Source organism: Scyliorhinus torazame, unplaced genomic scaffold (genome assembly GCF_047496885.1).
Source record: "Scyliorhinus torazame isolate Kashiwa2021f unplaced genomic scaffold, sScyTor2.1 scaffold_1173, whole genome shotgun sequence".
Classification (NCBI taxonomy): Eukaryota; Metazoa; Chordata; class Chondrichthyes; order Carcharhiniformes; family Scyliorhinidae; genus Scyliorhinus; species Scyliorhinus torazame.
The window spans coordinates 4,085-31,648 of NW_027308900.1; the positions used below are offsets into that span (position 1 = coordinate 4,085).

Consider the following 27,564-nt stretch of genomic DNA (forward strand, 5'->3'; position numbering starts at 1 on the left):
AGAGGGAGTGTGAGGGGGGAGTGGGGGTGTGAGAGGTAGGGGTGTGTGAGGGGGAGTGGGGGTGTGAGGGGGGAGTGGGGGTGAAGGGGGAGTGGGGGTGAAGGGGGGAGTAGGGGTGTGAGGGGGGACTGGGCGTGTGAGGGGGGAGCGGGGGTGTGGGGGAGGAGTGGGGGTGTTAGGAGGGAGTGGGGTGTGAGGGGGGAGTGGGGGAGGGGGGTGTGAGGGGGAGGGGGGAGTGGGGGTGTGAGGGGGAGGGGAGGGGGGCGTGGGGGGAGGGGGAGGGGGGAGTGGGGGGGGAGGGGGAGTGGGGGGAGGGGGGAGTGGGGGGGAGGGGGAGGGGGGAGTGGGTGGGGAGGGGGGAGTGGGTGGGGAGGGGGGAGTGGGGGGGAGGGGGAGGGCGGAGTGGGGGGGAGGGGGAGGGGGGTGTGGGGGGGAGTGGGGAGTGGGGGGGAGTGGGGGGTGAGAGGGAATGGGAGTGGGGGTGTGAGAGGGACGGGGGTGTGAGAGGGAGGGGGGTGAGAGGGGGGAGTGGGGGTGTGAGGGGGGAGTGGGGGTGTGAGGGGGGAGTGGGGGTGTGAGGGGGGAGTGGGGGTGTGAGGGGGGAGTGGGGGTGTGAGGGGGAGGGGGGGTGTGGGGGTGTGAGGGGGAGGGGGAGTGGGGGGGTGAGGGGGAGGGGGGTGTGGGGGGGTGAGGGGGAGGGGGGTGTGGGGGTGTGAGGGGGAGGGGTGTGTGGGGGTGTGAGGGGGAGGGGGTGTGAGGGGGAGGGGGTGTGAGGGGGAGGGGGAGTGGGGGTGTGGGGGGGTGAGGGGGAGGGGAGGGGGGGTGTGGGGGGGTGAGGGGGAGGGGGGTGTGGGGGGGTGAGGGGGAGGGGGGTGTGGGGGGGTGAGGGGGAGGGGGGTGTGGGGGTGTGAGGGGGAGGGGTGTGTGGGGGTGTGAGGGGGAGGGGTGTGTGGGGGTGTGGGGGGGTGAGGGGGAGGGGGGTGTGGGGGGGTGAGGGGGAGGGGGGGTGTGGGGGGGTGAGGGGGAGGGGGGGTGTGGGGCTGTGAGAGGCAGGGTGAACGGTGAGGGAGAGTGAGTGGGGGAGGTGGGGGGAGTGAGTGGGGGGAGTGAGGGGCGGGGGGGGGAAGGTGGGGGGGCGGGGAGGCGCGAGGGGGAATGGAGGTAGGGGGCCACTCCGGGTGACCCCTTCACTCACTCACCGAATTGGGTTCATATCCGAGCGGCTTCGTTTGGACACAGCTTTCACAAACTTCTCCGCCATCTGAATCCTGTAATGAAGACGTGCCGATTTACAAAGAGCCCAGATAGCGTTTCACCTCTGTGCCAGCCCGGTGTCAAAACCCAATGAAGGCACTCAGCACACATACCTCTGGTTGAAGTGCTGCTCGCGGATGTCTGTCCCATTTAGAATTAGGCCATCGAGAATGTGGATTGAGCTGATCCTCCGCTGGGCCTTTCCCTGAGAACAGAATAGAAATTAGCAGCAAACCCGGGTCAGTGAACAATCCCCGATCCCCGGGTCAGTGAACAATCCCTCATTCCCGGGTCAGTGAACAATCCCCGATCCCCGGGTCAGTGAACAATCCCCGATCCCCGGGTCAGTGAACAATCCCCGATCCCCGGGTCAGTGAACAATCCCCGATCCCCGGGTCAGTGAACAATCCCCGATCCCCGGGTCAGTGAACAATCCCGAACCCCGGGTCAGTGAACAATCCCCGATCCCCGGGTCAGTGAACAATCCCCGATCCCCGGGTCAGTGAACAATCCCCGATCCCCGGGTCAGTGAACAATCCCCGATCCCCGGGTCAGTGAACAATCCCCGATCCCCGGGTCAGTGAACAATCCCCGATCCCCGGGTCAGTGAACAATCCCCGATCCCCGGGTCAGTGAACAATCCCCGATCCCCGGGTCAGTGAACAATCCCCGATCCCCGGGTCAGTGATCAATCCCCGATCCCCGGGTCAGTGAACAATCCCTCATTCCCGGGTCAGTGAACAATCCCCGATCCCCGGGTCAGTGAACAATCCCCGATCCCCGGGTCAGTGAACAATCCCCGATCCCCGGGTCAGTGAACAATCCCCGATCCCCGGGTCAGTGAACAATCCCTCATTCCTGGCTCAGTGAACAATCCCCGATCCCTGGGTCAGTGAACAATCCCTCATTCCCGGGTCAGTGAACAATCCCTCATTCCCGGCTCAGTGAACAATCCCCGATCCACGGGTCAGTGAACAATCCCCGATCCCCGGGTCAGTGAACAATCCCTCATTCCCGGCTCAGTGAACAATCCCCGATCCCCGGGTCAGTGAACAATCCCCGATCCCCGGGTCAGTGAACAATCCCCGATCCCCGGGTCAGTGAACAATCCCGATCCCCGGGTCAGTGAACAATCCCCGATCCCCGGGTCAGTGAACAATCCCCGATCCCCGGGTCAGTGAACAATCCCTGATCCCCGGGTCAGTGAACAATCCCCGATCCCCGGGTCAGTGAACAATCCCCGATCCCCGGGTCAGTGAACAATCCCCGATCCCCGGGTCAGTGAACAATCCCCGATCCCCGGGTCAGTGAACAATCCCCGATCCCCGGGTCAGTGAACAATCCCCGATCCCCGGGTCAGTGAACAATCCCTCATTCCCGGGTCAGTGAACAATCCCCGATCCCCGGGTCAGTGAACAATCCCCGATCCCCGGGTCAATGAACAATCCCCGATCCCCGGGTCAGTGAACAATCCCCGATCCCCGGGTCAGTGAACAATCCCCGATCCCCGGGTCAGTGAACAATCCCCGATCCCCGGGTCAGTGAACAATCCCGATCCCCGGGTCAGTGAACAATCCCGATCCCCGGGTCAGTGAACAATCCCCGATCCCCGGGTCAGTGAACAATCCCCGATCCCCGGGTCAGTGAACAATCCCCGATCCCCGGGTCAGTGAACAATCCCCGATCCCCGGGTCAGTGAACAATCCCCGATCCCCGGGTCAGTGAACAATCCCCGATCCCCGGGTCAGTGAACAATCCCCGATCCCCGGGTCAGTGAACAATCCCCGATCCCCGGGTCAGTGAACAATCCCCGATTCCCGGGTCAGTGAACAATCCCCGATCCCCGGGTCAGTGAACAATCCCTCATTCCCGGGTCAGTGAACAATCCCCGATCCCCGGGTCAGTGAACAATCCCCGATCCCCGGGTCAGTGAACAATCCCCGATCCCCGGGTCAGTGAACAATCCCCGATCCCCGGGTCAGTGAACAATCCCTCATTCCCGGCTCAGTGAACAATCCCCGATCCCCGGGTCAGTGAACAATCCCCGATCCCCGGGTCAGTGAACAATCCCCGATCCCCGGGTCAGTGAACAATCCCCGATCCCCGGGTCAGTGAACAATCCCCGATCCCCGGGTCAGTGAACAATCCCCGAACCCCGGGTCAGTGAACAATCCCCGATCCCCGGGTCAGTGAACAATCCCCGATCCCCGGGTCAGTGAACAATCCCCGATCCCCGGGTCAGTGAACAATCCCCGATCCCCGGGTCAGTGAACAATCCCCGATCCCCGGGTCAGTGAACAATCCCCGATCCCCGGGTCAGTGAACAATCCCCGATCCCCGGGTCAGTGAACAATCCCCGATCCCCGGGTCAGTGAACAATCCCCGATCCCCGGGTCAGTGAACAATCCCCGAACCCCGGGTCAGTGAACAATCCCCGATCCCCGGGTCAGTGAACAATCCCCGATCCCCGGGTCAGTGAACAATCCCCGATCCCCGGGTCAGTGAACAATCCCCGATCCCCGGGTCAGTGAACAATCCCCGATCCCCGGGTCAGTGAACAATCCCCGATCCCCGGGTCAGTGAACAATCCCCGATCCCCGGGTCAGTGAACAATCCCCGATCCCCGGGTCAGTGAACAATCCCTCATTCCCGGGTCAGTGAACAATCCCCGATCCCCGGGTCAGTGAACAATCCCCGATCCCCGGGTCAGTGAACAATCCCCGATCCCCGGGTCAGTGAACAATCCCCGATCCCCGGGTCAGTGAACAATCCCCGATCCCCGGGTCAGTGAACAATCCCCGATCCCCGGGTCAGTGAACAATCCCCGATCCCCGGGTCAGTGAACAATCCCCGATCCCCGGGTCAGTGAACAATCCCCGATCCCCGGGTCAGTGAACAATCCCCGATCCCCGGGTCAGTGAACAATCCCGATCCCCGGGTCAGTGAACAATCCCCGATCCCCGGGTCAGTGAACAATCCCCGATCCCCGGGTCAGTGAACAATCCCCGATCCCCGGGTCAGTGAACAATCCCCGATCCCCGGGTCAGTGAACAATCCCCGATCCCCGGGTCAGTGAACAATCCCCGATCCCCGGGTCAGTGAACAATCCCCGATCTCCGGGTCAGTGAACAATCCCCGATCCCCGGGTCAGTGAACAATCCCCGATCCCCGGGTCAGTGAACAATCCCGATCCCCGGGTCAGTGAACAATCCCCGATCCCCGGGTCAGTGAACAATCCCTGATCCCCGGGTCAGTGAACAATCCCCGATCCCCGGGTCAGTGAACAATCCCCGATCCCCGGGTCAGTGAACAATCCCGATCCCCGGGTCAGTGAACAATCCCCGATCCCCGGGTCAGTGAACAATCCCCGATCCCCGGGTCAGTGAACAATCCCCGATCCCCGGGTCAGTGAACAATCCCCGATCCCCGGGTCAGTGAACAATCCCCGATCCCCGGGTCAGTGAACAATCCCCGATCCCCGGGTCAGTGAACAATCCCCGATCCCCGGGTCAGTGAACAATCCCCGATCCCCGGGTCAGTGAACAATCCCCGATCCCCGGGTCAGTGAACAATCCCTCATTCCCGGGTCAGTGAACAATCCCTCATTCCCGGGTCAGTGAACAATCCCTCATTCCCGGGTCAGTGAACAATCCCTCATTCCCGGGTCAGTGAACAATCCCTCATTCCCGGGTCAGTGAACAATCCCCGATCCCCGGGTCAGTGAACAATCCCCGATCCCCGGGTCAGTGAACAATCCCCGATCCCCGGGTCAGTGAACAATCCCCGATCCCCGGGTCAGTGAACAATCCCCGATCCCCGGGTCAGTGAACAATCCCCGATCCCCGGGTCAGTGAACAATCCCCGATCCCCGGGTCAGTGAACAATCCCTGATCCCCGGGTCAGTGAACAATCCCCGATCCCCGGGTCAGTGAACAATCCCCGATCCCCGGGTCAGTGAACAATCCCCGATCCCCGGGTCAGTGAACAATCCCTCATTCCCGGGTCAGTGAACAATCCCTGATCCCCGGGTCAGTGAACAATCCCTGATCCCCGGGTCAGTGAACAATCCCTGATCCCCGGGTCAGTGAACAATCCCCGATCCCCGGGTCAGTGAACAATCCCCGATCCCCGGGTCAGTGAACAATCCCGATCCCCGGGTCAGTGAACAATCCCCGATCCCCGGGTCAGTGAACAATCCCTCATTCCCGGGTCAGTGAACAATCCCTCATTCCCGGGTCAGTGAACAATCCCCGATCCCCGGGTCAGTGAACAATCCCTCATTCCCGGGTCAGTGAACAATCCCCGATTCCCGGGTCAGTGAACAATCCCCGATCCCCGGGTCAGTGAACAATCCCTCATTCCCGGGTCAGTGAACAATCCCCGATCCCCGGGTCAGTGAACAATCCCCGATCCCCGGGTCAGTGAACAATCCCCGATCCCCGGGTCAGTGAACAATCCCCGATCCCCGGGTCAGTGAACAATCCCCGATCCCCGGGTCAGTGAACAATCCCTGATCCCCGGGTCAGTGAATAATTTCTCAACCCCAGACAGTCTGGGTCTACATTTCATAGCTCTGTAACATTACTGTAGTGTGTAACCGTCTGTAACATTACTGTACAGTGTGTGAGTCTGTAACATTACTGTATAGTCTGTGACATTACTCTACAGTCTGTAATATTACTCTACAGTCGGTAACAGTCTGAACATTACTGTACAGTTTAACAGTCTTTAACATTACTCTACAGTCTGTAACAGTCTAACATTACGGTACAGTCTGTAATGTCTGTAAATTTACTGTACAGTCTGCAACATTACTGTACAGTCTGCAACATTACTGTACAGTCTGTAACATTACTGTACCGTCTGTAACATTACTGTACCGTCTGTAACATTACTGTACCGTCTGTACTGTCTAACATTACTGTACTGTGTGTAACAGTCTGTAACGTTACTGTACTGTGTGTAACAGTCTGTAACGTGACTGTACTGTGTGTAACAGTCTGTAAAGTTACTGTACTGTGTGTAACAGTCTGTAACGTTACTGTACTGTGTGTAACAGTCTGCAACGTTACTGTACTGTGTGTAACAGTCTGCAACGTGACTGTACTGTGTGTAACAGTCTGTAAAGTTACTGTACTGTGTGTAACAGTCTGTAACGTTACTGTACTGTGTGTAACAGTCTGTAACGTTACTCTACTGTGTGTAACAGTCTGTAAAGTTACTGTACTGTGTGTAACAGTCTGTAACGTGACTGTACTGTGTGTAACAGTCTGTAACGTGACTGTACTGTGTGTAACAGTCTGTAAAGTTACTGTACTGTGTGTAACAGTCTGTAACGTGACTGTACTGTGTGTAACAGTCTGTAACGTGACTGTACTGTGTGTAACAGTCTGTAAAGTTACTGTACTGTGTGTAACAGTCTGTAACGTGACTGTACTGTGTGTAACAGTCTGTAACGTGACTGTACTGTGTGTAACAGTCTGTAACGTTACTGTAGTGTGTACCAGTCTGTAATGTTACTGTAGTGTGTGTCACAGTCTGTAACGTTACTGTACTGTGTGTAACAGTCTGTAACGTGACTGTACTGTGTGTAACAGTCTGTAAAGTTACTGTACTGTGTGTAACAGTCTGTAACGTTACTGTACTGTGTGTAACAGTCTGCAACGTTACTGTACTGTGTGTAACAGTCTGCAACGTGACTGTACTGTGTGTAACAGTCTGTAAAGTTACTGTACTGTGTGTAACAGTCTGTAACGTTACTGTACTGTGTGTAACAGTCTGTAACGTTACTCTACTGTGTGTAACAGTCTGTAACGTTACTGTACTGTGTGTAACAGTCTGTAACGTGACTGTACTGTGTGTAACAGTCTGTAACGTGACTGTACTGTGTGTAACAGTCTGTAAAGTTACTGTACTGTGTGTAACAGTCTGTAACGTGACTGTACTGTGTGTAACAGTCTGTAACGTGACTGTACTGTGTGTAACAGTCTGTAAAGTTACTGTACTGTGTGTAACAGTCTGTAACGTGACTGTACTGTGTGTAACAGTCTGTAACGTGACTGTACTGTGTGTAACAGTCTGTAACGTTACTGTAGTGTGTACCAGTCTGTAATGTTACTGTAGTGTGTGTCACAGTCTGTAACGTTACTGTACTGTGTGAACGCTGGCACGATGTTGTCTGCTGACTTCTCCAGCTCACCTCTCCTTTCAGCTCCTGTATGATTTCCACCTGGAGCAGCGTGTCCCTCGGCAACTCTGTCTTGAAGTTTTCCAACTTCTTCCAGCGCATCGGCATTCCGCCATCCCACAGGTAGATCTGGCATTTCTGTCGAGAAAGAGTTCAAATCCCAATGAACAAAGGGCCAATCACAGCAACATTACAAACCCCCAATCACTCCTTGGTGCCCTCATCTTCACAACCCCACCACCTGGAGGTTCCCCTCCAAGTCACGCACCACCCTGACTGGGAAATATATCGCCGTTCCTTCACTGTCGCTGGGGCAACAGCCTGGAACTCCCTCCCTAACAGCACAGTACAGCCCCCCCGCTCCGCCCCGCGGTACAGCCCCCCCCGCTCCGCCCCGCGGTACAGCCGCCCCGCGGTACAGCCCCCCCCGCTCCGCCCCCCGCGGTGCAGCCGCCCCGCCCCCCGCGGTGCAGCCGCCCCGCCCCCCGCGGTGCAGCCGCCCCGCCCCCCGCGGTGCAGCCGCCCCGCCCCCCGCGGTGCAGCCGCCCCGCCCCCCGCGGTGCAGCCGCCCCGCCTCCCGCGGTGCAGCCGCCCCGCCTCCCGCGGTGCAGCCGCCCCGCCTCCCGCGGTGCAGCCGCCCCGCCTCCCGCGGTGCAGCCGCCCCGCCTCCCGCGGTGCAGCCGCCCCGCCTCCCGCGGTGCAGCCGCCCCGCCCCGCCTCCCGCGGTGCAGCCGCCCCGCCCCGCCTCCCGCGGTACAGCCGCCCCGCCCCGCCTCCCGCGGTACAGCCGCCCCGCCCCGCCTCCCGCGGTACAGCCGCCCCGCCCCGCCTCCCGCGGTACAGCCGCCCCGCTCCGCCTCCCGCGGTACAGCCGCCCCGCTCCGCCTCCCGCGGTACAGCCCCCCCCCGCTCCGCCCCCCCGCGGTACAGCCGCCCCGCTCCGCCCCGCGGTACAGCCGCCACGCTCCGCTCCGCCCCGCGGTACAGATGCTCCGCTCCGCGGTACAGACGCTCCGCCCCGCGGTACAGCCGCTCCGCCCCGCGGTACAGCCGCTCCGCTCCGCCTGCTGTACAGAAGCTCCGCCCCGCGGTACAGCCGCTCCGCTCCGCCCGCGGTACAGCCGCTCCGCTCCGCCTGCTGTACAGAAGCTCCGCCCCGCGATACAGCCGCTCCGCTCCGCTCCGCGGTACAGACGCTCCGCCCCGCGGTACAGCCGCTCCGCTCCGCGGTACAGCCGCTCCGCTCCGCCTGCTGTACAGAAGCTCCGCCCCGCGGTACAGCCGCTCCGCTCCGCTCCGCGGTACAGAAGCTCCGCCCCGCGGTACAGCCGCTCCGCTCCGCCCGCGGTACAGAAGCTCCGCCCCGCGGTACAGCCGCTCCGCTCCGCCCCGCGGTACAGCCGCTCCGCTCCGCCCCGCGGTACAGCCGCTCCGCTCCGCCCCGCGGTACAGCCGCTCCGCTCCGCCTGCTGTACAGAAGCTCCGCCCCGCGGTACAGCCGCTCCGCTCCGCCCGCGGTACAGCCGCTCCGCTCCGCCTGCTGTACAGAAGCTCCGCCCCGCGGTACAGCCGCTCCGCTCCGCCTGCTGTACAGAAGCTCCGCCCCGCGGTACAGCCGCTCCGCCCCGCGGTACAGACGCTCCGCCCCGCGGTACAGCCGCTCCGCTCAGCCCCGCGGTACAGACGCTCCGCCCCGCGGTACAGATGCTCCGCTCAGCCCCGCGGTACAGACGCTCCGCTCCGCCTGCTGTACAGAAGCTCCGCCCCGCGGTACAGGCGCTCCGCCCCGCGGTACAGACGCTCCGCCCCGCGGTACAGCCGCTCCGCTCAGCCCCGCGGTACAGATGCTCCGCTCAGCCCCGCGGTACAGATGCTCCGCTCAGCCCCGCGGTACAGACGCTCCGCCCCACGGTACAGCCGCTCCGCCCCGCGGTACAGACGCTCCGCCCCGCGGTACAGATGCTCCGCTCAGCCCCGCGGTACAGACGCTCCGCTCCGCCTGCTGTACAGAAGCTCCGCCCCGCGGTACAGGCGCTCCGCCCCGCGGTACAGACGCTCCGCCTGCTGTACAGAAGCTCCGCCCCGCGGTACAGCCGCTTCGCCCCGCGGTACAGACGCTCCGCCCCGCGGTACAGACGCTCCGCCCCGCGGTACAGACGCTCCGGTCCGCGGTACAGACGCTCCGCCCCGCGGTACAGACGCTACGCCCCCGCGGTACAGACGCTCCGCCCCGCGGTACAGACGCTACGCCCCCGCGGTACAGACGCTACGCCCCCGCGGTACAGACGCTCCGCCCCCCGGTACAGCCGCTCCGCCCCGCGGTACAGACGCTCCGGTCCGCGGTACAGACGCTCCGCCCCGCGGTACAGACGCTACGCCCCGCCCCGCGGTACAGGCGCTCCGCTCCGCGGTACAGACGCTACGCCCCGCCCCGCGGTACAGCCGCTCCGCCCCGCGGTACAGACGCTCCGCCCCGCGGTACAGCCGCTCCGCCCCGCGGTACAGACGCTACGCCCCGCCCCGCGGTACAGCCGCTCCGCCCCGCGGTACAGACGCTCCGCCCCGCGGTACAGCCGCTCCGCCCCGCGGTACAGCCGCTCCGTCCCGCGGTACAGACGCTCCGCCCCGCGGTACAGACGCTCCGGTCCGCGGTACAGACGCTCCGCCCCGCGGTACAGACGCTACGCCCCTCCCCGCGGTACAGACGCTACGCCCCGCCCCGCGGTACAGCCGCTCCGCCCCGCGGTACAGCCGCTCCGCCCCGCGGTACAGACGCTCCGCCCCGCGGTACAGACGCTCCGCCCCGCGGTACAGACGCTCCGCCCCGCGGTACAGACGCTACGCCCCGCCCCGCGGTACAGCCGCTCCGCCCCGCGGTACAGACGCTCCGCCCCGCGGTACAGACGCTCCGCCCCGCTGTACAGACGCTCCGGTCCGCGGTACAGACGCTCCGGTCCGCGGTACAGACGCTCCGCCCCGCGGTACAGACGCTCCGCCCCGCGGTACAGACGCTCCGCCCCGCGGTACAGACGCTCCGGTCCGCGGTACAGACGCTCCGCCCCGCGGTACAGACGCTACGCCCCGCCCCGCGGTACAGACGCTACGCCCCGCGGTACAGCCGCTCCGCCCCGCGGTACAGACGCTCCGCCCCGCGGTACAGACGCTCCGCCCCGCGGTACAGACGCTCCGCCCCGCGGTACAGCCGCTCCGCCCCGCGGTACAGACGCTCCGGTCCGCGGTACAGACGCTCCGCCCCGCGGTACAGCCGCTCCGCCCCGCGGTACAGCCGCTCCGCCCCGCGGTACAGACGCTCCGCCCCGCGGTACAGACGCTCCGCCCCGCGGTACAGACGCTCCGCCCCGCGGTACAGACGCTACGCCCCGCCCCGCGGTACAGCCGCCCCGCCCCGCGGTACAGCCGCTCCGCCCCGCGGTACAGCCGCTCCGCCCCGCGGTACAGCCGCTCCGCCCCGCGGTACAGACGCTCCGCCCCGCGGTACAGCCGCTCCGCCCCGCGGTACAGACGCTCCGCCCCGCGGTACAGACGCTCCGCCCCGCGGTACAGACGCTCCGCCCCGCGGTACAGATGATCCGCTCCGCCCTGCGGTACAGACGCTCCGCCCCGCGGTACAGCCGCTCCGCCCCGCGGTACAGATGATCCGCTCCGCCCTGCGGTACAGACGCTCCGCCCCGCGGTACAGACGCTCCGCTCCGCCCCGCGGTACAGATGATCCGCTCCGCCCTGCGGTACAGACGCTCCGCCCCGCGGTACAGACGCTCCGCTCCGCCCCGCGGTACAGATGATCCGCTCCGCCCTGCGGTACAGACGCTCCGCCCCGCGGTACAGCCGCTCCGCTCCGCCCCGCGGTACAGATGATCCGCTCCGCCCTGCGGTACAGACGCTCCGCCCCGCGGTACAGACGCTCCGCTCCGCCCCGCGGTACAGACGCTCCGCCCCGCGGTACAGACGCTCCGCTCCGCCCCGCGGTACAGACGCTCCGCCCCGCGGTACAGATGATCCGCTCCGCCCCGCGGTACAGATGATCCGCTCCGCCCTGCGGTACAGAAGCTCCGCCCCGCGGTACAGACGCTACGCCCCGCCCCGCGGTACAGCCGCTCCGCTCCGCCCCGCGGTACAGACGCTACGCCCCGCCCCGCGGTACAGCCGCTCCGCTCCGCCCCGCGGTACAGACGCTACGCCCCGCCCCGCGGTACAGACGCTCCGCTCCGCCCCGCGGTACAGATGATCCGCTCCGCCCTGCGGTACAGAAGCTCCGCCCCGCGGTACAGACGCTACGCCCCGCCCCGCGGTACAGACGCTACGCCCCGCCCCGCGGTACAGCCGCTCCGCTCCGCCCCGCGGTACAGACGCTACGCCCCGCCCCGCGGTACAGCCGCTCCGCTCCGCCCCGCGGTACAGCCGCTCCGCTCCGCCCCGCGGTACAGATGCTCCGCTCCGCCCCGCGGTACAGACGCTCCGCCCCGCGGTACAGCCGCTACGCCCCGCGGTACAGACGCCCCGCCCCGCGGTACAGATGCTCCGCTCCGCCCCGCGGTACAGACGCTCCGCCCCGCGGTACAGACGCTCCGCCCCGCGGTACAGATGCTCCGCTCCGCCCCGCGGTACAGACGCTCCGCCCCGCGGTACAGCCGCTACGCCCCGCCCCGCGGTACAGACGCCCCGCCCCGCGGTACAGATGCTCCGCTCCGCCCCGCGGTACAGATGCTCCGCTCCGCCCCGCGGTACAGACGCTCCGCCCCGCGGAACAGACGCTCCGCCCCGCGGTACAGATGCTCCGCTCCGCCCCGCGGTACAGACGCTACGCCCCGCCCCGCGGTACAGACGCTACGCCCCGCCCCGCGGTACAGATGCTCCGCCCCGCGGTACAGATGCTCCGCTCCGCCCCGCGGTACAGACGCTCCGCCCTGCGGAACAGACGCTCCGCCCCGCGGTACAGATGCTCCGCTCCGCCCCGCGGTACAGACGCTCCGCCCCGCGGTACAGACGCTACGCCCCGCCCCGCGGTACAGACGCTACGCCCCGCCCCGCGGTACAGATGCTCCGCCCCGCGGTACAGATGCTCCGCCCCGCCCCGCGGTACAGATGCTCCGCCCCGCGGTACAGACGCTACGCCCCGCGGTACAGATGATCCGCTCCGCTCCGCGGTACAGCCGCTCCGCGGTACAGCCGCTCCGCTCCGCCCCGCGGTACAGCCGCCCTGCTCCGCCCCGCGGTACAGCCGCTCCGCTCCGCCCCGCGGTACAGCCGCTCCGCTCCGCCCCGCGGTACAGCCGCTCCGCTCCGCTCCGCGGTACAGCCGCTCCGCTCCGCCCCGCGGTACAGAAGCTCCGCCCTGCGGTACAGCCGCTCCGCCCTGCGGTACAGCCGCTCCGCCCTGCGGTACAGCCGCTCCGCTCCGCCCCGCGGTACAGCCGCTCCGCTCCGCCCCGCGGTACAGCCGCCCTGCTCCGCCCCGCGGTACACCCGCTCCGCTCCGCCCCGCGGTACAGAAGCTCCGCCCTGCGGTACAGCCGCTCCGCCCCGCGGTACAGCCGCTCCGCCCTGCGGTACAGCCGCTCCGCTCCGCTCCGCGGTACAGCCGCTCCGCCCCGCGGTACAGAAGCTCCGCTCCGCGGTACAGACGCTCCGCCCCGCGGTACAGAAGCTCCGCTCCGCGGTACAGACGCTCCGCCCCGCGGTACAGAAGCTCCGCTCCGCGGTACAGCCGCTCCGCCCTGCGGTACAGACGCTCCGCTCCGCGGTACAGCCGCTCCGCTCCGCGGTACAGCCGCTCCGCTCCGTCCCGCGGTACAGACGCTCCGACCCGCGGTACAGACGCTCCGCCCGCGGTACAGACGCTCCGACCCGCGGTACAGACGCTCCGCTCCGCGGTACAGATGCTCCGCCCCGCGGTACAGATGCCCCGCCCCGCGGTACAGCCGCTCCGCTCCGCGGTACAGACGCTCCGCCCCGCGGTACAGCCGCTCCGCTCCGCGGTACAGACGCTCCGCCCCGCGGTACAGATGCCCCGCCCCGCGGTACAGATGCTTCGCTCCGCCCCGCGGTACAGATGCTCCGCTCCGCCCCGCGGTACAGACGCTCCGCCCCGCGGTACAGACGCTCCGCCCCACGGTACAGATGCTCCGCTCCACCCGCTGTACAGACGCTCCGCCCCACGGTACAGATGCTCCGCTCCACCCGCTGTACAGACGCTCCGCCCCGCGGTACAGATGCTCCGCTCCGCCTGCTGTACAGACGCTCCGCCCCGCGGTACAGACGCTCCGCCCCGCGGTACAGACGCTCCGCCCCGCGGTACAGACGCTCCGCCCCGCGGTACAGACGCTCCGCCCCGCTGTACAGACGCTCCGCCCCGCGGTACAGATGCTCCGCTCCACCCGCTGTACAGACGCTCCGCCCCACGGTACAGATGCTCCGCTCCGCCCCGCGGTACAGACGCTACGCCCCGCCCCGCGGTACAGCCGCTCCGCCCCGCGGTACAGACGCTACGCCCCGCCCCGCGGTACAGACGCTCCGCCCCGCGGTACAGACGCTCCGCCCCGCGGTACAGACGCTACGCCCCGCCCCGCGGTACAGACGCTCCGCCCCACGGTACAGACGCTCCGCCCCGCGGTACAGACGCCCCGCCCCGCGGTACAGACGCTCCGCCCCACGGTACAGATGCTCCGCTCCGCCCCGCGGTACAGCCGCTCCGCCCCGCGGTACAGCCGCTCCGCCCCACGGTACAGATGCTCCGCTCCGCCCCGCGGTACAGCCGCTCCGCCCCGCGGTACAGCCGCTCCGCCCCGCGGTACAGACGCTCCGCCCCACGGTACAGATGCTCCGCTCCGCCTGCTGTACAGACGCTCCGCCCCGCGGTACAGACGCCCCGCCCCGCGGTACAGACGCTCCGCCCCACGGTACAGATGCTCCGCTCCGCCCCGCGGTACAGACGCTCCGCCCCACGGTACAGATGCTCCGCTCCGCCTGCTGTACAGACGCTCCGCTCCGCGGTACAGACGCTCCGCCCCGCGGTACAGACGCCCCGCCCCGCGGTACAGACGCTCCGCCCCACGGTACAGATGCTCCGCTCCGCCCCGCGGTACAGACGCTCCGCCCCGCGGTACAGATGCTCCGCTCCGCCTGCTGTACAGACGCTCCGCCCCGCCCCGCGGTACAGACGCTACGCCCCGCGGTACAGACGCTCCGCCCCGCCCCGCGGTACAGACGCTCCGCCCCGCGGTACAGACGCTCCGCCACACGGTACAGACGCTCCGCCACACGGTACAGACGCTCCGCTCCGCCCCGCGGTACAGACGCTCCGCCCCGCGGTACAGATGCTCCGCTCCGCCCGCGGTACAGATGCTCCGCTCCGCCCGCGGTACAGACGCTCCGCCCGCGGTACAGATGCTCCGCCCCGCGGTACAGATGCTCCGCCCTGCGGTACAGAAGCTCCGCCCTGCGGTACAGAAGCTCCGCCCCGCGGTACAGAAGCTCCGCCCCGCGGTACAGAAGCTCCGCCCTGCGGTACAGAAGCTCCGCCCCGCGGTACAGACGCTCCGCTCCGCCCCGCGGTACAGCCGCTACGCCCCGCGGAACAGAAGCTCCACCCCGCGGTACAGCCGCTCCGCCCTGCGGTACAGAAGCTCCGCCCCGCGGTACAGAAGCTCCGCCCCGCGGTACAGCCGCTCCGCCCCGCGGTACAGAAGCTCCACCCCGCGGTACAGCCGCTCCGCCCCGCGGTACAGCCGCTACGCCCCGCGGAACAGACGCTTCGCCCCGCGCAAGAGACGCTCCGCCCTGCGGTACAGAAGCTCCGCCCTGCGGTACAGAAGCTCCGCCCCGCGGTACAGAAGCTCCGCCCCGCGGTACAGAAGCTCCGCCCTGCGGTACAGAAGCTCCGCCCCGCGGTACAGACGCTCCGCTCCGCCCTGCGGTACAGACGCTCTGCCCGCCCCGCGGTACAGACGCTCCGCCCTGCGGTACAGAAGCTCCGCCCTGCGGTACAGAAGCTCCGCCCTGCGGTACAGAAGCTCCGCCCTGCGGTACAGAAGCTCCGCCCTGCGGTACAGAAGCTCCGCCCTGCGGTACAGAAGCTCCGCCCTGCGGTACAGAAGCTCCGCCCCGCGGTACAGAAGCTCCGCCCTGCGGTACAGAAGCTCCGCCCTGCGGTACAGAAGCTCCGCCCTGCGGTACAGCCGCTCCGCCCTGCGGTACAGATGCTCCGCTCCGCGGTACAGACGCTCCGCCCCGCCCTGCGGTACAGACGCTCCGCCCCGCGGTACAGACGCTCCGCCCCGCCCCGCGGTACAGACGCTCCGCTCCGCGGTACAGCCGCTCCGCCCCGCGGTACAGCCGCCCCGCTCCGCCCCGCGGTACAGCCGCCCCGCTCCGCCCCGCGGTACAGCCGCCCCGCTCCGCCCCGCGGTACAGCCGCTCCACTCCGCCCCGCGGTACAGAAGCTCCGCCCCGCCCCGCGGTACACCCGCTCCACTCCGCCCCGCGGTACAGAAGCTCCGCCCTGCGGTACAGCCGCTCCGCCCTGCGGTACAGCCGCTCCGCCCTGCGGTACAGATGCTCCGCTCCGTCCCGCGGTACAGCCGCTCCGCCCCGCGGTACAGACGCTCCGCTCCGCCCCGCGGTACAGACGCTCCGCCCGCGGTACAGACGCTCCGCCCCGCGGTACAGACGCTCCGCTCCGTCCCGCGGTACAGATGCTCCGCCCCGCGGTACAGACGCTCCGCCCCGCGGTACAGATGCTCCGCCCCGCGGTACAGACGCTCCGTCCCGCGGTACAGATGCTCCGCCCCGCGGTACAGACGCTCCGCCCCGCGGTACAGATGCTCCGCCCTGCGGTACAGACGCTCCGCCCTGCGGTACAGACGCTCCGCCCTGCGGTACAGATGCTCCGTCCCGCGGTACAGACGCTCCGCCCTGCGGTACAGATGCTCCGCCCCGCGGTACAGATGCTCCGCCCCGCGGTACAGACGCTCCGCCCTGCGGTACAGCCGCTCCGCCCCGCGGTACAGCCGCTCCGCCCCGCGGTACAGACGCTCCGACCCGCGGTACAGACGCTCCGCTCCGTCCCGCGGTACAGATGCTCCACCCCGCGGAACAGACGCTCCGCCCTGCGGTACAGACGCTCCGCCCTGCGGTACAGACGCTCCGCCCTGCGGTACAGATGCTCCGTCCCGCGGTACAGACGCTCCGCCCTGCGGTACAGACGCTCCGCCCTGCGGTACAGATGCTCCGCCCCGCGGTACAGACGCTCCGCCCCGCGGTACAGACGCTCCGCCCTGCGGTACAGACGCTCCGTCCCGCGGTACAGATGCTCCGCCCTGCGGTACAGTCGCTCCGCCCCGCGGTACAGACGCTACGCCCTGCGGTACAGACGCTCCGCCCCGCGGTACAGACGCTCCGCCCCGCGGTACAGACGCTCCGCCCTGCGGTACAGCCGCTCCGCCCCGCGGTACAGACGCTCCGACCCGCGGTACAGACGCTCCGCTCCGTCCCGCGGTACAGATGCTCCACCCCGCGGAACAGACGCTCCGCCCTGCGGTACAGACGCTCCGCCCTGCGGTACAGACGCTCCGCCCTGCGGTACAGATGCTCCGTCCCGCGGTACAGACGCTCCGCCCTGCGGTACAGACGCTCCGCCCTGCGGTACAGATGCTCCGCCCCGCGGTACAGACGCTCCGCCCCGCGGTACAGACGCTCCGCCCTGCGGTACAGACGCTCCGTCCCGCGGTACAGATGCTCCGCCCTGCGGTACAGTCGCTCCGCCCCGCGGTACAGACGCTACGCCCCGCGGTACAGACGCTCCGCCCTGCGGTACAGACGCTCCGCCCCGCGGTACAGATGCTCCGCCCCGCGGTACAGATGCTCCGCCCCGCGGTACAGACGCTCCGCCCCGCGGTACAGATGCTCCGCCCCGCGGTACAGACGCTCCGCCCCGCGGTACAGATGCCCCGCCCCGCGGTACAGACGCTCCGCTCCGCGGTACAGACGCTCCGCTCCGCGGTACAGATGCCCCGCCCCGCGGTACAGACGCTCCGCCCGCGGTACAGACGCTCCGCCCGCGGTACAGACGCTCCGGTCCGCGGTACAGACGCTCCGCCCGCGGTACAGACGCTCCGCCCGCGGTACAGACGCTCCGCCCCGCGGTACAGCCGCTCCGGTCCGCGGTACAGACGCTCCGCCCGCGGTACAGACGCTCCGCCCGCGGTACAGACGCTCCGGTCCGCGGTACAGACGCTCCGCCCGCGGTACAGACGCTCCGCCCTGCGGTACAGACGCTCCGCCCCGCGGTACAGACGCTCCGCCCGCGGTACAGATGCCCCGCCCCGCGGTACAGACGCTCCGCCCCGCGGTACAGACGCTCCGCCCCGCGGTACAGACGCTCCGCCCGCGGTACAGATGCCCCGCCCCGCGGTACAGACGCACCGCCCTGCGGTACAGACGCACCGCCCCACGGTACAGATGCTCCGCTCCGCGGTACAGACGCACCGCCCCACGGTACAGACGCACCGCCCCGCGGTACAGACGCTCCGCCCGCGGTACAGATGCTCCGCCCCGCGGTACAGACGCTCCGCTCCGCGGTACAGATGCCCCGCCCCGCGGTACAGACGCTCCGCCCGCGGTACAGACGCTCCGGTCCGCGGTACAGACGCTCCGCCCGCGGTACAGACGCTCCGCCCGCGGTACAGACGCTCCGCCCCGCGGTACAGCCGCACCGCCCTGCGGTACAGACGCTCCGCCCGCGGTACAGATGCCCCGCCCCGCGGTACAGACGCTCCGCCCCGCGGTACAGACGCTCCGCCCCGCGGTACAGACGCTCCGCCCCGCGGTACAGACGCTCCGCCCGCGGTACAGATGCCCCGCCCCGCGGTACAGACGCACCGCCCTGCGGTACAGACGCACCGCCCCACGGTACAGATGCTCCGCTCCGCGGTACAGACGCACCGCCCCACGGTACAGACGCTCCGCCCCGCGGTACAGACGCTCCGCCCCGCGGTACAGACGCTCCGCCCGCGGTACAGATGCCCCGCCCCGCGGTACAGATGCCCCGCCCCGCGGTACAGACGCACCGCCCTGCGGTACAGACGCTCCGCCCGCGGTACAGATGCCCCGCCCCGCGGTACAGATGCCCCGCCCCGCGGTACAGACGCACCGCCCTGCTGTACAGACGCTCCGCCCCGCGGTACAGACGCTACGCCCCGCGGTACAGATGCTCCGCTCCGCCCGCGGTACAGACGCTCCGCCCCGCGGTACAGACGCTCCGCTCCGCGGTACAGACGCTCCGCCCGCGGTACAGACGCTCCGCCCCGCGGTACAGACGCTCCGCTCCGCGGTACAGATGCTCCGCTCCGCCCGCGGTACAGACGCTCCGCCCCGCGGTACAGACGCTCCGCTCCGGCCTGCGGTACAGACGCTCCGCCCCGCGGTACAGACGCTACGCCCCGCGGTACAGACGCTCCGCTCCGCGGTACAGATGCTCCGCTCCGCCCGCGGTACAGACGCTCCGCCCCGCGGTACAGATGCTCCGCCCCGGCCTGCGGTACAGACGCTCCGCTCCGGCCTGCGGTACAGACGCTCCGCCCCGCGGTACAGATGCTCCGCCCCCGCGGTACAGACGCTCCGCCCCGCCCCGCGGTACAGACGCTCCGCTCCGGCCTGCGGTACAGACGCTCCGCCCCGCGGTACAGACGCTACGCCCCACGGTACAGATGCTCCGCTCCGCCCGCGGTACAGACGCTCCGCCCCACGGTACAGATGCTCCGCTCCGCCCGCGGTACAGACGCTCCGCCCCGCGGTACAGACGCTCCGCCCCGCGGTACAGACGCTACGCCCCGCCCCGCGGTACAGACGCTCCGCCCCACGGTACAGATGCTCCGCTCCGCCCGCGGTACAGACGCTCCGCCCCGCGGTACAGACGCTCCGCCCCGCGGTACAGACGCTCCGCCCCACGGTACAGATGCTCCGCTCCGCCCGCGGTACAGACGCTCCGCCCCACGGTACAGATGCTCCGCTCCGCCCGCGGTACAGACGCTCCGCCCCGCGGTACAGACGCTACGCCCCGCGGTACAGATGCTCCGCCCCGCGGTACAGACGCTCCGCCCCGCGGTACAGCCGCTCCGCCCCGCGGTACAGACGCTCCGCCCTGCGGTACAGACGCTCCGCCCCGCGGTACAGCCGCTCCGCCCCGCGGTACAGCCGCTCCGCCCTGCGGTACAGACGCTCCGCCCCACGGTACAGCCGCTCCGCCCCGCGGTACAGCCGCTCCGCCCCGCGGTACAGACGCTCCGCCCCGCGGTACAGACGCTCCGCCCCGCGGTACAGACGCTCCGCCCCGCGGTACAGATGCTCCGCCCCGCGGTACAGACGCTCCGCCCCGCGGTACAGATGCTCCGCCCTGCGGTACAGACGCTCCGCTCCGGCCTGCGGTACAGACGCTCCGCCCCGCGGTACAGATGCTCCGCCCGCGGTACAGACGCTCCGCCCGCGGTACAGACGCTCCGCTCCGGCCTGCGGTACAGACGCTCCGCTCCGCCCGCGGTACAGACGCTCCGCTCCGCCCTGCGGTACAGACGCTCCGCCCCGCGGTACAGACGCTCCGCCCCGCGGTACAGACGCTCCGCCCGCGGTACAGACGCTCCGCCCCGCGGTACAGATGCTCCGCCCCGCGGTACAGACGCTCCGCCCCGCGGTACAGATGCTCCGCCCTGCGGTACAGACGCTCCGCTCCGCGGTACAGATGCTCCGCCCTGCGGTACAGACGCTCCGCTCCGCGGTACAGACGCTCCGCCCCGCGGTACAGATGCTCCGCCCGCGGTACAGACGCTCCGCCCGCGGTACAGACGCTCCGCTCCGCCCCGCGGTACAGACGCTCCGCTCCGGCCTGCGGTACAGACGCTCCGCCCCGCGGTACAGACGCTACGCCCCACGGTACAGATGCTCCGCTCCGCCCGCGGTACAGACGCTCCGCCCCACGGTACAGATGCTCCGCTCCGCCCGCGGTACAGACGCTCCGCCCCGCGGTACAGACGCTCCGCCCCGCGGTACAGACGCTCCGCCCCGCGGTACAGACGCTACGCCCCGCCCCGCGGTACAGACGCTCCGCCCCACGGTACAGATGCTCCGCTCCGCCCGCGGTACAGACGCTCCGCCCCGCGGTACAGACGCTCCGCCCTGCGGTACAGACGCTCCGCCCCGCGGTACAGACGCTCCGCCCCGCGGTACAGACGCTCCGCCCCGCGGTACAGACGCTCCGCCCCGCGGTACAGACGCTCCGCCCCGCGGTACAGACGCTCCGCCCCGCGGTACAGACGCTCCGCCCCGCGGTACAGACGCTCCGCTCCGTCCCGCGGTACAGATGCTCCGCTCCGCGGAACAGACGCTCCGTCCCGCGGTACAGACGCTCCGCCCCGCGGTACAGACGCTCCGCCCCGCGGTACAGACGCTCCGCCCCGCGGTACAGACGCTCCGCCCCGCGGTACAGACGCTCCGTCCCGCGGTACAGACGCTCCGCTCCGTCCCGCGGTACAGATGCTCCGCTCCGCGGAACAGACGCTCCGTCCCGCGGTACAGACGCTCCGCCCCGCGGTACAGACGCTCCGCCCCGCGGTACAGACGCTCCGCCCCGCGGTACAGACGCTCCGCTCCGTCCCGCGGTACAGATGCTCCGCTCCGCGGAACAGACGCTCCGCCCCGCCCGCGGTACAGACGCTCCGCTCCGCGGAACAGACGCTCCGCCCCGCGGTACAGACGCTCCGCCCCGCGGTACAGACGCTCCGCCCCGCGGTACAGACGCTACGCCCCGCGGTACAGACGCTCCGCCCCGCGGTACAGACGCTCCGCCCCGCGGTACAGACGCTCCGCCCCGCGGTACAGACGCTCCGCTCCGTCCCGCGGTACAGATGCTCCGCCCTGCGGTACAGACGCTCCGCCCCGCGGTACAGCCGCTCCGCCCCGCGGTACAGACGCTCCGCCCCGCGGTACAGACGCTCCGCCCCGCGGTACAGACGCTCCGCCCCGCGGTACAGACGCTCCGCTCCGTCCCGCGGTACAGATGCTCCGCCCTGCGGTACAGACGCTCCGCCCTGCGGTACAGACGCCCCGCCCCGCGGTACAGACGCTCCGCCCCGCGGTACAGACGCCCCGCTCCGCGGTACAGACGCTCCGCCCCGCGGTACAGACGCTCCGCCCCGCGGTACAGACGCTCCGCCCCGCGGTACAGACGCTCCGCCCCGCGGTACAGACGCTCCGCCCCGCGGTACAGATGCTCCGCCCTGCGGTACAGACGCTCCGCCCCGCGGTACAGCCGCTCCGCCCCGCGGTACAGATGCTCCGCCCCGCGGTACAGACGCTCCGCCCCGCGGTACAGACGCTCCGCCCCGCGGTACAGATGCTCCGCCCCGCGGTACAGATGCTCCGCTCCGCCCCGCGGTACAGACGCTCCGCCCCGCGGTACAGACGCTCCGCCCCGCGGTACAGCCGCTCCGCCCCGCGGTACAGCCGCTCCGCCCCGCGGTACAGACGCTCCGCCCCGCGGTACAGACGCTCCGCCCCGCGGTACAGACGCTCCGCTCCGCCCCGCGGTACAGACGCTCCGCCCCGCGGTACAGACGCTCCGCTCCGTCCCGCGGTACAGATGCTCCGCCCCGCGGTACAGACGCTCCGCCCCGCGGTACAGACGCTCCGCCCCGCGGTACAGACGCTCCGCCCCGCGGTACAGACGCTCCGCTCCGTCCCGCGGTACAGATGCTCCGCTCCGCGGAACAGACGCTCCGCCCCGCGGTACAGACGCTCCGCCCCACGGTACAGATGCTCCGCTCCGCCCGCGGTACAGACGCTCCGCCCCACGGTACAGATGCTCCGCTCCGCCCGCGGTACAGACGCTTCGCTCCGGCCTGCGGTACAGATGCTCCGCTCCGCCCCACGGTACAGACGCTCCGCCCCACGGTACAGACGCTCCGCCCCACGGTACAGATGCTCCGCTCCGCCCCGCGGTACAGACGCTCCGCCCCACGGTACAGATGCTCCGCTCCGCCCGCGGTACAGATGCTCCGCCCCACGGTACAGACGCTCCGCCCCACGGTACAGATGCTCCGCCCCGCGGTACAGCCGCTCCACCCCACGGTACAGATGCTCCGCTCCGCCCCGCGGTACAGACGCTCCGTCCCGCGGTACAGATGCTCCGCCCGCGGTACAGACGCTCCGCCCCGCCCCGCGGTACAGCCGCTCCGCCCCGCGGTACAGACGCTTCGCTCCGGCCTGCGGTACAGACGCTCCGCCCCACGGTACAGATGCTCCGCTCCGCCCGCGGTACAGATGCTCCGCCCCACGGTACAGACGCTCCGCCCCACGGTACAGATGCTCCGCTCCGCCCGCGGTACAGATGCTCCGCCCCACGGTACAGATGCTCCGCCCCACGGTACAGACGCTCCGCCCCACGGTACAGACGCTCCGCCCCACGGTACAGATGCTCCGCTCCGCCCGCGGTACAGACGCTCCGCCCCGCCCCGCGGTACAGCCGCTCCGCCCCGCGGTACAGACGCTCCGCTCCGCCCGCGGTACAGCCGCTCCGCCCCGCGGTACAGATGCTCCGCTCCGCCCGCGGTACAGACGCTCCGCCCGCGGTACAGACGCTCCGCCCGCGGTACAGACGCTCCGCCCCGCCCCGCGGTACAGCCGCTCCGCCCCGCGGTACAGATGCTCCGCTCCGCCCGCGGTACAGATGCTCCGCTCCGCCCGCGGTACAGATGCTCCGCTCCGCCCGCGGTACAGACGCTCCGCCCGCGGTACAGACGCTCCGCCCGCGGTACAGACGCTCCGCCCCGCCCCGCGGTACAGCCGCTCCGCCCCGCGGTACAGCCGCTCCGCCCCGCGGTACAGATGCTCCGCTCCGCCTGCTGTACAGACGCTCCGCCCCGCGGTACAGCCGCTCCGCTCCGCGGTACAGCCGCTCCGCCCCGCGGTACAGACGCTCCGCCCCGCGGTACAGACGCTCCGCCCGCGGTACAGACGCTCCGCCCCGCGGTACAGCCGCTCCGCCCCGCGGTACAGACGCTCCGCCCCGCGGTACAGACGCTACGCCCCGCGGTACAGACGCTCCGCCCTGCGGTACAGCCGCTCCGCCCTGCGGTACAGGCGCTCCGCTCCGCCCGCGGTACAGACGCTCCGCCCCGCGGTACAGACGCTCCGCCCGCGGTACAGACGCTCCGCCCGCGGTACAGCCGCTCCGCCCGCGGTACAGACGCTCCGCCCGCGGTACAGACGCTCCGCCCGCGGTACAGCCGCTCCGCCCGCGGTACAGAAGCTCATCCCGCTGTACAGCCGCTCCGCCCCGCGATACAGACGCTCCGCTCCGCCCCACAGACGCTCCGCCCCACCCCAAAGACGCTCCGCTCCGGCCCGCGGTACAGACGCTCCGCCCCGCGGTACAGCCGCTCCGCCCTGCGGTACAGACGCTCCGCCCTGCGGTACAGCCGCTCCGCCCCGCCCCGCGGTACAGCCGCTCCGCCCCGCCCCAAAGACGCTCCGCTCCGGCCCGCGGTACAGCCGCTCCGCCCAGCGTTACAGCCGCTGCAAGAGTCTGGATTCTGCAGCTGCGAGAGTCAGGTGTCTGTAGCTGCGAGAGTCAGGTGTCTGTAGCTGAGAGACAGGTTTCTGCAGCTGCGAGAGTCAGGTGTCTGTAGCTGCGAGAGTCTGGATTCTGCAGCTGCGAGAGTCAGGATTCTGCAGCTGAGAGAGTCAGGATTCTGCAGCTGCGAGAGTCAGGTTTCTGCAGCTGCGAGAGTCAGGGTTCTGCAGCTGCGAGAGTCAGGTTTCTGCAGCTGCGAGTCAGGTTTCTGCAGCTGAGAGAGTCAGGATTCTGCAGCTGCGAGCGTCAGGATTCTGCAGCTGCGAGAGTTAGGATTCTGCAGCTGCGAGAGTCAGGATTCTGCAGCTGCGAGAGTCAGGTGTCTGTAGCTGAGAGACAGGTTTCTGCAGCTGCGAGAGTCAGGATTCTGCAGCTGCGAGAGTCAGGTTTCTGCAGCTGCGAGAGTCAGGATTCTGCAGCTGCGAGAGTCAGGATTCTGCAGCTGCGAGAGTCAGGTGTCTGTAGCTGAGAGACAGGTTTCTGCAGCTGCGAGAGTCAGGTTTCTGCAGCTGCGAGAGTCAGGTGTCTGTAGCTGAGAGACAGGTTTCTGCAGCTGCGAGAGTCAGGATTCTGCAGCTGCGAGAGTCAGGTTTCTGCAGCTGCGAGAGTCAGGATTCTGCAGCTGCGAGAGACAGGTTTCTGCAGCTGCGAGAGTCAGGTTTCTGCAGCTGCGAGAGTCAGGTTTCTGCAGCTACGAGAGTCAGGATTCTGCAGCTGCGAGAGACAGGTTTCTGCAGCTGCGAGAGTCAGTTTTCTGCAGCTGCGAGAGTCAGGTATCTGTAGCTGAGAGACAGGTTTCTGCAGCTGCGAGAGTCAGGATTCTGCAGCTGCGAGAGTCAGGTGTCTGTAGCTGAGAGACTGGTTTCTGCAGCTGCGAGAGTCAGGATTCTGCAGCTGCGAGAGTCAGGTTTCTGTAGCTGAGAGACAGGTGTCTGTAGCTGCGAGAGTCAGGTTTCTGCAGCTGCGAGAGACAGGATTCTGCAGCTGCGAGAGACAGGTTTCTGCAGCTGCGAGAGTCAGGTTTCTGCAGCTGCGAGAGTCAGGTTTCTGCAGCTGCGAGAGTCAGGTTTCTGCAGCTGCGAGAGTCAGGTTTCTGTAGCTGCGAGAGTCAGGATTCTGCAGCTGCGAGAGTCAGGATTCTGCAGCTGAGAGAGTCAGGATTCTGCAGCTGCGAGAGTCAGGTGTCTGTAGCTGCGAGAGTCAGGATTCTGCAGCTGCGAGAGTCAGGATTCTGCAGCTGAGAGAGTCAGGATTCTGCAGCTGCGAGAGTCAGGTTTCTGCAGCTGCGAGAGTCAGGTTTCTGCAGCTGCGAGAGTCAGGATTCTGCAGCTGCGAGAGTCAGGTTTCTGCAGCTGCGAGAGTCAGGTGTCTGTAGCTGAGAGACAGGTTTCTGCAGCTGCGAGAGTCAGGTGTCTGTAGCTGCGAGAGTCAGGTTTCTGCAGCTGTGAGAGTCTGGATTCTGCAGCTGCGAGAGTCAGGTGTCTGTAGCTGAGAGACAGGTTTCTGCAGCTGCGAGTCAGGTTTCTGCAGCTGCGAGAGTCAGGATTCTGCAGCTGCGAGAGTCAGGATTCTGCAACTGCGAGAGTCAGGTTTCTGCAGCTGCGAGAGTCTGGATTCTGCAGCTGCGAGAGTCTGGATTCTGCAGCTGCGAGAGTCAGGTTTCTGCAGCTGCGAGAGTCAGGATTCTGCAGCTGCGAGAGTCAGGATTCTGCAGCTGCGAGAGTCTGGATTCTGCAGCTGCGAGAGTCTGGATTCTGCAGCTGCGAGAGTCTGGATTCTGCAGCTGCGAGAGTCAGGTTTCTGCAGCTGCGAGAGTCAGGTTTCTGCAGCTGTGAGAGTCAGGTGTCTGTAGCTGAGAGACAGGTTTCTGCAGCTGAGAGAGTCAGGATTCTGCAGCTGCGAGAGTCAGGTTTCTGCAGCTGCGAGAGTCAGGTTTCTGCAGCTGCGAGAGTCAGGTGTCTGTAGCTGAGAGACAGGTTTATGCAGCTGCAAGAGTCAGGATTCTGCAGCTGCGAGAGTCAGGATTCTGCAGCTGAGACAGGTTTCTGCAGCTGCGAGAGTCAGGATTCTGCAGCTGCGAGAGTCAGGTGTCTGTAGCTGAGAGACAGGTTTCTGCAGCTGCGAGAGTCAGGTGTCAGTAGCTGCGAAAGTCAGGTGTCTGTAGCCGAGAGACAGGTTTCTGCAGCTGCGAGAGTCAGGATTCTGCAGCTGCGAGAGTCAGGTGTCTGTAGCTGAGACACAGGTTTCTGCAGCTGCGAAAGTCAGGTGTCTGTAGCTGAGAGACAGGTTTCTGCAGCTGCGAGAGTCAGGATTCTGCAGCTGCGAGAGTCAGGTGTCTGTAGCTGAGAGACAGGTTTCTGCAGCTGCGAGAGTCAGGTGTCTGTAGCTGAGAGTCAGGTGTCTGCAGCTGCGAGAGTCAGGTGTCTGTAGCTGAGAGACAGGTTTCTGCAGCTGCGAGAGTCAGGTTTCTGCAGCTGTGAGAGTCAGGTGTCTGTAGCTGAGAGTCAGGATTCTGCAGCTGCGAGAGTCAGGTGTCTGTAGCTGAGAGACACGTTTCTGCAGCTGCGAGAGTCAGGTGTCTGTAGCTGAGAGTCAGGTGTCTGCAGCTGCGAGAGTCAGGTGTCTGTAGCTGAGAGACAGGTTTCTGCAGCTGCGAGAGTCAGGTTTCTGCAGCTGTGAGAGTCAGGTGTCTGTAGCTGAGAGACAGGTTTCTGCAGCTGAGAGAGTCAGGATTCTGCAGCTGCGAGAGTCAGGTTTCTGCAGCTGCGAGAGTCAGGTGTCTGTAGCTGAGAGACAGGTTTAGGCAGCTGCAAGAGTCAGGATTCTGCAGCTGCGAGAGTCAGGATTCTGCAGCTGAGACAGGTTTCTGCAGCTGCGAGAGTCAGGATTCTGCAGCTGCGAGAGTCAGGTGTCTGTAGCTGAGAGACAGGTTTCTGCAGCTGCGAGAGTCAGGTGTCAGTAGCTGCGAAAGTCAGGTGTCTGTAGCTGCGAAAGTCAGGTTTCTGCAGCTGCGAGAGTCAGGTTTCTGTAGCTGCGAGAGTCAGGATTCTGCAGCTGCGAGAGTCAGGATTCTGCAGCTGCGAGAGTCAGGATTCTGCAGCTGCGAGTGTCAGGATTCTGCAGCTGCGAGAGTCAGGTGTCTGTACCTGAGAGACAGGTTTCTGCAGCTGCGAGAGTCAGGTATCTGTAGCTGAGAGACAGGTTTCTGCAGCTGCGAGAGTCAGGTTTCTGCAGCTGCGAGAGTCAGGATTCTGCAGCTGCGAGAGTCAGGATTCTGCAGCTGCGAGAGTCAGGTGTCTGTAGCTGAGAGACAGGTTTCTGCAGCTGAGAGAGTCAGGATTCTGCAGCTGCGAGAGTCAGGTGTCTGTAGCTGAGAGACAGGTTTCTGCAGCTGCGAGAGTCAGGATTCTGCAGCTGCGAGAGTCAAGGTTTCTGCAGCTGCGAGAGTCAGGATTCTGCAGCTGCGAGAGTCAGGTTTCTGCAG

The 27,564-nt window shown here is 67.4% G+C and overlaps 1 protein-coding gene across 1 annotated transcript in view; it reads right to left on the reverse strand.

The window, feature by feature from the left end:
• Positions 1 to 1,199: 1,199 nt before the first annotated feature.
• LOC140407110 (cap-specific mRNA (nucleoside-2'-O-)-methyltransferase 1-like) overlaps positions 1,200 to 27,564 on the reverse strand; it is a gene marked incomplete at both ends in the record, with an annotated part of 50,187 nt that continues 23,822 nt past the window's right edge. Inside the window, 3 exons of the mRNA XM_072494827.1 lie at positions 1,200 to 1,268; positions 1,368 to 1,459; positions 7,454 to 7,579. Coding sequence (XP_072350928.1) covers positions 1,200 to 1,268; positions 1,368 to 1,459; positions 7,454 to 7,579 — 287 coding nt within the window. The remainder of the gene's footprint in view (positions 1,269 to 1,367; positions 1,460 to 7,453; positions 7,580 to 27,564) is intronic.